A 10,695-nucleotide genomic window follows, 5' to 3' on the forward strand; every position below is an offset into this window, starting at 1 on the left:
GAGGAGTAGCTTCACGAGATCCGGAAGAGGTTCGGTTTGCAGCCTGAGAAGTTGGAGACATAGGAAAAAGCTCGTCCAAGGTCGGCATCCTCCTATCCTCCTGGACCTTCTTCTTCGAGGGCTTCTTTGCTAGAACCGCTCCGGGAGCTGATGGCCGCGACACCCCGGTAGGTTTGTCCTTCTTCTTTTTGGACCTGGTAACCGGGGTCTTGCTCTTTGACTACCATCGCTTCATCAAGACTTTCCTCTCTAGGATTTGATACCCAAACATTCCCCGGAAGGAGGTAACGGTAACAATTATGTCGAAGTACCTTTTTGCGTTCAACTTGGCTTTAGCAAACTTGAGGGCCACCTTGACCCGCTTCTTCTGGTCCCGAGTTAGCTTGGGAGGGGATTTGATACCCAAACAGTCCTCGGAGGGAGGAAATGGTAACAATTAAGTCAAAGTCCCTCTCGATGTTCGACTTGGCTTTGACGAACTTGAGGGCCGCCTTGACCCGCTTCTTCTGGTCCCGAGTCAGCTTGGGAAGTTTGTTCCACTCCTTCTTCAATGTGCCCCATTGCCGGGGTACCCTTTGCTCCTGGGGAAGAACTTTACTGGTGGGAGATTCCACTCTCCCCGAAACAAAGAAGAACTCCTGGTCCTAGTGTTTGTTGTTTGAATAGTGGCCATTTGGATCTATCCAAACAAGCCTCAGCTTTGCCCGGGAAGCGAAAGACATTGTCCCGGTCCTGGAGTCCTTGAAAAGAAGACTGTAGAAGAGGGTGACGAATTCGGGAATGGGCATCATGTGCCAAGGATGGATCGTTGGCTAGGTCATATACGAGCCCAGGAACAACCTCCATCCATTGGGTAGCACTTGGAATGGAGATAGTTGAAGGAAAGTGAGCAGCTCCCGGATGATGAGCTGGAGGGGGAAAAGGAAGCCCGCCATGAGCATCCGCTTGTTAAGGCATATATCCCCGAGCCCAGGCTCCGGAAAGACAGTTCCATCTGGTCCGAGAAAATGAAGCCTCACGAACACCGGAATATCGTAGTTGTGGCAGAGCAAGGTTTTGTTCGCCAACGAGTACAGGGAGCGTAGCCTGAGAACGTATCCCATATTTGGCGGAGCGTCTCCGATTGGCGGAACTTCCCTCGTCCTTGGTAACCGGCTTGGGGTGATCGACTCCGAGGAAGGCATACTCGACGGCATTTCTAAGGAAGGAAGGGAGAAAGAGACAAAACCCTAGGGGTAAGAAGGTAATTAACACCCGACTTATAAATATGACCTCAAGTATGAAACCAAGACTACAATTATCTACACATATACTCAATAAACACTTGCATACTAACTTAGGCATCGAAGGGAGGAACTCCGGCCAATCCCCGTCATATTCTCTTCACCGTGTTTCTTTTGCAGCAAACACAAAGACCGTGGAGGAGGAGTGAGTTGTCACAGCCATGCTGAAAATTGTATTAACAAGTCTCACATAGGAGGGTTAAGATGAATGATTTGACTAAAATGAGCTACACACCCCTCCATCACCACAAAGGTCTATATATGGATTTGGAAATTCCTTTGTAACAAAAAGGGAGATAGAGAAGTTTTATATTTACTATAAGGAACCAAAAAGGGCATTGGCGCATGTAATCCATGCGCTGGAACGGCGATTGTCAGGAGATAGAGGGGATGGTTGAAGATGGTGATGGAGGGGTGCGTAGCTTGGGTGGGTGGAGGAAATGCGGTAGATCTGATTTCTAAATGGCAAATAAGAAGCCTTCGAAATAAGTAAGAAAAAGGAAAGAGAAATACGAAAAGAGGTTGGGGATGTAAGAATTTTGGGAAGAGATTAACATATGAACATAAAAGAAAAGGCACTAACCTCTTGCCATTGTTGCTTAAGTGCTCGAATTGAAGAACCAAGATCGAATATCTGTGAATTTATAGAATCTAAGAACCCTCACAATATGTCTAAATGAAGAGTGTTGGATAATGTTTTTGGCATAAATATCTATCTCACGTTTAAAGTTGTGACTGATGAAGAATTACATGCTTATTCATAGATAGGCCAAGACCCTTATCCATAACCAATAGTTATTTCTTTCCATCAAGTGAGATAACTTTTGATGAAATACCAAAGAACCTTTCATGTGAGTAATTATCTGGATTTTCAATTACCAAAAATTTTAGTTTAATAAATTTTTTTATAATAATATATAATATATAACATATGTGACGTGTGGGCACTTTAAATCTCCTTATCTGAGATGAGTTTTAAGAGCATTTGTAGTAAAGTCGTCAAAATTTCAGCAAATTTTGACGAAAACTATCACTTTTGTTATTTTAGCTACCTAGTTTTCAAAAGTTCTAAATACCAAACTCTCTAAATATTATCTACTTTAAATAAATATTATTTTTTTATTACAATTAAAATAACCACTTTTCAACCTCCACGGGACCCAACCCGTTTTCCTTCTCTAGACCCAACCCTTAATGCCGGCTTCTTGATAACGACCGGCAAGATCTCGACGGCTGGCTCTTCCTCGACGGCCGACTTCTTCTCTACCTTCGCCGACCCGAGAAAATGAAAGATTGGCTGAAGAAGACATCCTTTGCTTCTAGATCCACCGGAACCCCAATCCCTAGCCTTGGATCGCAGTACTTGTAACACCCGGCCCTGCTGTTGCGCCTATCTCCGGACCCAACCCGTTCTCCGGGTTCTCCTTTGTTAGACCCAAGCCAAGATCCATCGGACCCTCGACGACAAGAAAGAGACGAAGGCAGTTGGTTCGTCGAACTCGCGAAAATGGAATAAAAAACGAAAAAATAATAAGAGGCGAGTGAAATCGACTCTGCTGAATAGACGAGGCGAACTGACAATCGGCTAATTTACTGTAGCAGTAGAGAGCTTGCTGTGTTTGTGTTTTTGTGAAAGATCAACTGATTTTGGTGATTTTATTTGTTTGACAACTTCACTACAAATGCTCTAATAGGGAAGGATTATTCGCGTGAGATAGGTGTGGAGGAAGGAAGAGGTGCTTCATATCGTAGATCTAGAAGAGTTTTAAGAGGTTTTTTTCTTCCTTTTTTTTTTTTTTAATGGGAAGGGACCTAGAGAGAATAAAGTATCGGAAAGCCATTAAATTAAATATGTTATTATTGCATTTTGACACAAGGGAAAATATGAAAAAATACTCCTAAATCAGAGCGGTGAAACAAATACTAATTATACTATCCACATTATTACTTGAGTGCAATAGAGTTTTTTTTTTTTTTTTTTTTTAACCGATATTTTTTATTCTCCTCTTTAAAAATTAAAACTATTTTAAGAAAAAAACAAATTAGTATGACTCGGAGAGAATAAAAAAGAAAAAGGAGAGAGAGAAATCAGGTGGCGTCATATTCCAACCTCCAATTTCCCAATAAAAGATCTACAGGAAGAAAGCTCTGATCTGATCCACCAATAACACAAGTTCATCGACCATCACGCCACCCGATCTCCCCCCCAACCCAATATCCCACCCACGTACACGGCCACGTGGCACTTCACCACTCTCTGTCTGTCTCTGATATCCTCCACCAGCTATGGATGCCCTCCTTTACAGCCCAACCTCCATGGCCAAGCGTCCCTGCCCCTCCCAATCCCCCAGGCTCCAGCCACCACTCAGCCAAATGGACCACACGGATCACCTTCTAGAAGCCTTCCTAGCCCTCTCCGACTCGCCCTCTTCCATCGACCTCTCCTTCGATCGCCTCCTCGAGTCCCGGGCCTCCGGCGATGCGGATCAGACCCTGCTCATCGACCGCGCCCTCCGCTTGGGCTCCGCCCTCCTCGGCGCCGCCAACCGCTCCTCCCGCAAGCGCGCTTCCAAGCACAACTACCTCGCTTGGGCCCTCCCTCCCGACCTCACCATCAAAGTATGTGATCCTGCCTCAATTTCGCAATGCTCAGTTTTGCTTGGTGTGATCATGTGCAATTTTTATAGGTTCTGCGAAATGTGCTTTTGTAAGATTGATATTGAAATAATGTGTGGTTGAGAAATTATAAAGATCAATGTGTTTGTGTAGATAGATGGTTAGAATGTAGATTCTTGATGGAATTGGTGATGATGATGATCTTGATCGATCTTTAGTTTGATTTGGCGGCTGTCGAGTGTTAGAATTGTTTGATATGTTCCATGCCAAAACTATTCTCTAAATCTACACCTTACAGATGCTAGAGTAGTTACTTATTTAGCATCGAATATCAATTTTGAAGCAAGGTCTCTAGTTACACTCATTGAAAAATCAAGAATTGTATGTTTTGCACGCTTCATTTACGCGATGATAATTATTTGGTGCGTTGTTGTGATGATTTAAGTATGTGGAAAGTATTATGTGGTGATGTAGGTCTTTTCTATGCTCGATACGCAAAGCCTATGCTATGCAGCGGCCACATGTTCTCTGTTCAACAAATGTGCCAGGGATCCTTCATGCTATGCTAACATTGACTTGACAACTGTTGTCCCGAAAGTTAACAATGCAGTTGTTTCCACAATGATCCACCGAGCTGGAAAGGCCCTTCGGTTAGAAATTTTTGGCAAAAAAAAATCCTTCATATGCTCCATTGTTTTTTCTTACTCCTATGTGAATGTTGGTGTCATAATATATGCTTCCTATTTCCGTGGGTTTTTAATTGCAATTTATTTATTTTTTCTGATTAACTTATTAGTTACTCATATTTTGTACTGTTGCTTAAAGTCCTGGTAAAATGTTTACTTAAGCGATGTTGGGGTTTATCTCACAGATACTGAAAACTGACTGAACTGAACTAGAAAGTTTAACTACATAGAGGGCAAACCATTTAGGTTAATCCATCTTATTGGCAGTGGTGTCCACAAGTGGTAATCTCCATTCCAGTCCCCTCATCCTCCAACAGAAAATGAGAAAACCAGAATTGAAACATCTTGTGATCTAAGGCATTTGATGATCTTGTGAAACTCCGTTGCTGTACTTAGCTTCTAAGGTAATCATTGCAGATGACCATAAAGTGTTATAGAAAGTTTCATGTGTACCGGTTGACTACCCAATTTTTTTGAGCAATTAGCTGTTTGTCTTCCTGTATGCTTTAATCATGCAATGAGATATGTTAGTCTCTCTTTTTTCTTTTGTAAAAATTTTGTGTTTTTTTTTCTATGCCTCTTTTGGATTATCCAGGTCTCTTAAGCTTGGTATAGTTCCAGGCCCAACGGTTTCACCTGGATCTTGTCAGCCGTTGGTTTATACCATCAGAAATTCTGTGGATGTATCTAACTTTTCCTGGAATGATAAGAGATCAAGACAAGGGAAGGAGTCATTGATTCTTACTAGATCCTGCTTGAGCCCTTTAGTTGGTGACAATGCTGCTCCAGGGTACCTTTTGAATCCTTGCACTTGAAAATTTGGTATTTACAGGTGTTTTTTTTTCTTAATATTTTCATTTTCATGTTGTAAGGTCTCTTTTGAGAAGATTGCACCTTTACAATATTGAAAGAATGGATAACACATCACTTTGTGGGGCATTGTCGGCTTGTCCATCTCTCCTTGATCTGGAAATTGTTAGCCTGTAAGTGATTTTGAGCTGATTCATGCTTTCTGTTGGTTCTTGGTGGTTTAAACACTTGATCTGAATTTCGCTGGCTCATAGATGTCTCTGAGACGACTTTTTCTTCTCTGCATTCTTGTTGATTTAGAACACTATAAGATGATATTTGAGCATCAGCTCATGGCTACTGCACGATAGAATGTATGTTGTTACAGTGTATGAAGATGCATGTGTGTAAGCAGTTAGCCTTTTGTTTGTAAACGACTTGGTTGCTTTGGATGCTGAATATATGCATTTTTGTCTAATGTCATCTGAATTTTGTTCTATTAGAGGCTACTCTTGATCTGTTTTACAGGCTTGCTTTTGATAATGTTCATTCTGAATTTGAGTACTTCAATTTATTGATTTTAAATTAAAGAATACATTGTATATTAACTTCATTTAATAAATGCTTTCCTAGTTCTTTTTGCTACTTCTAGTTAAGTGTTTCCTTTTGTATACTTCTTATGTACCTATGGGCGCCTTATGCTTTCAATGATATTTGTGAATTACTCATGAAAAAACCAAGTTTTGTAATGAGCACAATCTCATGTTCTTTATAAAGCCTATATCCATTTTCTTACCTATTTTTACACTTTTAATGATTTCCTTTTGAATTGACTAGTCATGTTGAATTGAGGCAAACATTGATGTCAGTGAGTGCAAACTGTCACTTAATAGAGCGACTGTTCTTTGAGTCTTCAAAAACAGGTGTAGTATCTCCTTCATAAAGATGTACTGTTATGATGCTACTAAAAAAAAAATCTGCTTACCATGTGTTTTCTGAACATCAGGCAGGGATGACAGTTTGAAATCACCAACCTGCATTGATCTGGTAAACAATTGTCCTCATCTAACTTCATTGGCACTTAGAGGGTTTAAGCTCCAGGATCATAAAGTTCGCATACTTGTTAAGGTATGTTTCTTGGCAACATGGGAATTAAAGATCTGCAGCATGTATTTGGTTTGTGAGATTTTGTTTTCATGTGATAAGGCCCTTAATCTTGTTAATGGCACTGTATGGTGTCATATTGCAACAATAGCAAGTTAATGCAAAATAAATGAGTATTATAACTAGAAAGGTCATGTAAACTGACTCTATGTAGTTGAAGGAATTCTTTTTCGAATTTTATTCTTGAGTCTTAGGGGCATGCTTAATGAAATGTGTAGTCTTGTAGGATGTCTGATATCCGTAACAGAGACAGTTCTGTTGAGATTCTGACTAGAAAATTAGATATTCCTTCATGTCTGAGCATACTTTGTGGAATTCACTTGATAGTTCATGGATCAGGAATCTTATCTCTTGTACTCATGTACTGTTCCTTTTCAAGTTGACTTTCTAGCTAAAGTAGTCTTGCGTATATAGTTGGACCACAATTTCTTGTATTCACCCTCCTGTCAATTTTTGTTTATTATATATTTCTCCTATTTTGGAACTTCTTATATGAGAGCACCAAAAAAACATAGTAGTGGCACGTTTTTTCTTATTAGATGGGAAGTATAAATTTACAATCTAGGTAATGGATTTGCTCCATATTGAGAAACATATAAATCTCAGAATACAAGGAGTGATGAAGACCAAGTATAAAATTTACAATTTAGATAATTGATCTGTATTCATATTGGAAAATGTGTAAGGTGAATCTTATATATGTGATCATTTTAGAATTCTAGTGTTATTTGGTATGTGGGAAGATGTGAATTGTTATTTGAATATTCCTCATTTAACATTGGCCACTTGTTAGCCTATATATATATAAAAATTGATGTAACTACATACAGAAGGTAAGGGTTTGAGACACATCCATTGCTTTGAAATGAACTTCTACATTCTTCATCTATTGGTTAGATGTATCATGCTCAACGTTCACTGCATGGTGTTTAATTGGTGATTTTCTTGGTAATTTCTTTGGCCCCTAATATGAATAGAACAACTTGGTTCTAAATTAGTTACGGCGAACTACTTTGAGTTGAACTGTGATAGTCCAATCTTTCTGGATGCTTGTGCAGGGATTTCGAAAGCTAAGATATGTTGATTTTTCGACGTCATACTCAATCAATGGAGGCTTTTTAAGGTCTGTGTATCTTCTATGGATAAGACCTTTTGAGAATCATTCTATATTTCCTGTTATTAAAGCATCCCTGTTACATACACTATCTTATTAGATAAACCAAATTTTTAATCCTTAGGAACCTTGGAAGCAGCGTGGGTGGGAATCCACTTGAGGTCTTGATTTTACGGGACTGCATGCATCTCAAAGAGGCACTGTGATCTCTCCCTCTCCCCCCTCTTTCTCTCTCTCTCTCTCTCTCTCTCTCTCTCAAACATAAATTTGTTCTGTGCAGGTAGAGGTTGCGCGGTTTTTGACAGCAGTTCTTGCAGGGGATTTTAAGTGCCTTAGACATCTTGTGGGTGAATGGCAATTTATGATAACCTTGCTATTTAATTTTGACGTTAGGGCTTTATGTTTAGTTTCTCTTCTAATTCTGATTACTGCCTCAAATAGGACATATCCAATAAGGAAGGTTTAGCCTCAGAGGGTGACTGGTATAACAGATGCTACAAGTCTAAGTAATGCTTCTCCCTTCTGGATTGTCTATGCCATAACTATATTACCTTCTTTGTAAGCTAATGATGGTTCATATTGTGCAGTGTCATTCCCATAAAGCAGGTATTGGCTGAAAGACCTGATATGTGTTTGCTGGCCGAGTTTCCAACTGAAGGAAGGTTGGTTTTAATCTTCATTTATTATGGTTAATGAAATGTTGTTTTCGTTTTGGAAGCATGCACGACACTGTTAACTGGCATTCTGGGTTGTGTTGCAGCTACGTTGATATTGATCAAATGATTGACAGCATGCAAGATATTGAAGTCTTTCTGCCATCGCAGCTTAGCAGTCATACATCAGATGGTTCAATGTTTATGAGTTCATCTGAGAGCAGTTACAACAGTGATCAAGGTAGTGGTAATGAGGACGGGCGTGATGCCAGTTACGTAATTTATGAGGAAAGCTCAGATGAGGTGGACTTTCTGATGCTGTAGGACAAATAACCATTTATGGCAAGGATAGAAATTTGTGGCCACTCAAGGGATTGGGTACTGCTCTCTCTCTCTCTCTCTCTCTCTCTCTCTCTCTCTCTCATATGGAAATCGTGGAATCTGGTCAATTGGGAGGTTGGGATTTGTGTTCAGTTTAAATATGATACAGTTTGATAATTAAATTGCAGCTGTCTTATATGGCGTTGCAAAATGTCAAATACTTTATGAGCTGCTTTTTTTTTTCTTTTTTTTTTTTGTTGCCTCAGACTCTGAGCTACTTATATGAGCTTCTGCTTTCTCTAACAGGGTGCTATTATTTACTTCAATTACTAGAGAGGAGGCTTTTATGGAGCTTAAGCTGAGGTGACGTTGACAAATTAATACATGGACCGTGTGGGCCATCTCATCCTTGACTTTATAACAGGTTCATGGCTGGGGATATTCGAATTTGCAAAAATAGCCAGGTTGGTTTATTGTGTCCGTTTCCGGGTACTTTTTTCCTCCAATTTACCATGACTAGAATGCCACCCGGAGGGCCTTTCACCACCCCCCTTTTTCTTTTAATTTTATTTTTTCCCCTGAAATTTTCTTTGGTTGTCAACCATGCTTGTTGCTGTTGGTCATGAGGGTGATGTGTCTATGCTTTCAGCTGTCTCTATTTCAATTGGTATCAAGACAGCCTTCCATGATTTTTTTTTTTTTTTCAAATATCCATCTATCGTAATTGTAACTATTAATGCAAGGTTGAATCTGTTGTATATTCATTAGATTGCTTCCTACTTTTATTTCTTCCTCTAAAGTTTAAATATAAGAGTCATATGCTAATACCAATTTTATCAGCCGCGCGTGGATTACCTTGCGGCGTTCTGCAATTATTTTCGCATCCCTGCCAGTAGATATTGATAAATAATACATTAATAAGTTCATATGCTGTAATGGAAAGTGTTGTCTGATTGTAGGCTTTTGTAGAAAATCAATAAAAGCTGATCGACAAACCTATGGTTTAAAGTAAGAGATGCTTTTTGTTACTTTGAAATGGAATGGTTTCTGCGAAATGCTTTTTGTTACTTTTGAAATGGAATGGTTTCTGCGAAATGCTTTTTGTTGGGCTGGCCAGCCACCCCAAGAGGTGGCTGAGCCACCCTAGTTTAAGCCACCCTCAATGGTGGCTTGGGTGGCCGGGGGCGGCGCTTGCCACCCTAGAGCCACCGCCGACTCATGGGAGTGGTGACGCGCCACTTCTGGGGTGAGTGGGGGTTGGTGTGCTACCCAGGGTTGACTAAAGCCTTAGGTGGCCGCCTATTTAATAAGGCTCCCAATTAAAAAAAAAAAAATTATTTCTATAAATAAAAGGCTTTAATTACTATCAATACATTTTAGTATGGCTTCAAATTATGATAAAAATAAATTTAAGAAATGCATTAAAATTAAAAAAAAAAAAAATGTTGAGAAGATATGAAAAGTTTTAAAAGTCATGAATGCCTTACTAAAATTGAAGGCCTTAAGTTAAGTCTAATTATCAAAGACAAAATAGAATGAAAAAAATAAATAAATAAATAAATGTTAAGAAGATATGGAAAGTTTCAAAAGTCATAAGCCTTAAATTAAGTTCAACGTTCAAAAACAAAATAGAATGGAAAAAAAAAAAAATGCTAAGAAAATATGGAAAATCTCAAAAGTCATGAAAGCCTTAAGTCCAACGTTAAAAAACAAAATAGAATTTAAAAAATAAAAAATGCTAAGATGATATGGGAAGTCTCAAAAGTCCTGAAGACATTAATTATCAAAATTGAAGGCCCTAAGTTAAGTCCAACGTTCAAAACAAAATAGAATGAAATAAATAAATGCTAAGAAGATATGAAAAGTCTGGAAAGTCTCAAAAGTCATGAAGGCTTTAAGTTAAGTCCAACGTTCAAAAACAAAATAGAATGAAAAATAAATAAATGCTAAGAAGATATGGAAAGTTTCAAAAGTCATGAAGGTTATAAATTAAGTCCAAGTTCAAAGACAAAACAAAATGAAAAAATAAAATAAAATAAATGTTTAGAAGATATGGAAAGTCTCGGCCT

The 10,695-nt window shown here is 39.0% G+C and overlaps 1 protein-coding gene across 2 annotated transcripts; it reads left to right on the forward strand.

Moving 5' to 3' along the window:
• Positions 1-3,386: 3,386 nt before the first annotated feature.
• Positions 3,387-9,411, forward strand: LOC133852223 (F-box protein SKIP17-like). 2 transcript variants are annotated; one of them, XM_062288923.1, is made up of 13 exons: positions 3,387-3,902; positions 4,374-4,549; positions 5,181-5,375; positions 5,458-5,568; positions 6,212-6,297; positions 6,381-6,502; positions 7,597-7,661; positions 7,777-7,849; positions 7,933-7,995; positions 8,094-8,158; positions 8,240-8,314; positions 8,413-8,683; positions 8,933-9,411. In XM_062288923.1, the coding sequence occupies exons 1-12, from the start codon at positions 3,570-3,572 to the stop codon at positions 8,627-8,629; spliced, it is 1,581 nt and encodes a 526-aa protein (XP_062144907.1). In that variant the 5' UTR covers positions 3,387-3,569; the 3' UTR covers positions 8,630-8,683; positions 8,933-9,411. The 2 variants fall into 2 exon arrangements, with proteins under 2 accessions (XP_062144907.1, XP_062144908.1); XM_062288924.1 differs by having other exon boundaries at positions 8,960-9,411.
• The last annotated feature ends 1,284 nt before the right edge of the window (positions 9,412-10,695 follow it).

The sequence above is a fragment of the Alnus glutinosa genome, chromosome 12, assembly GCF_958979055.1.
Source record: "Alnus glutinosa chromosome 12, dhAlnGlut1.1, whole genome shotgun sequence".
In the NCBI taxonomy this organism is placed as follows: Eukaryota; Viridiplantae; Streptophyta; class Magnoliopsida; order Fagales; family Betulaceae; genus Alnus; species Alnus glutinosa.

What these genes read in the sequence shown, in the direction of transcription:
- LOC133852223 (XM_062288923.1), top strand. Translation starts at nt 3,570, where the DNA reads ATGGATGCCCTCCTTTACAGCCCAACCTCCATGGCCAAGCGTCCCTGC. An exon ending in CGAGCTGGAAAGGCCCTTCG is followed by an intron (nt 4,550 to 5,180) that starts GTTAGAAATTTT and finishes TGGATTATCCAG; the next exon opens with GTCTCTTAAGCTTGGTATAG. An exon ending in GATCTGGAAATTGTTAGCCT is followed by an intron (nt 5,569 to 6,211) that starts GTAAGTGATTTT and finishes TGAATTGACTAG; the next exon opens with TCATGTTGAATTGAGGCAAA.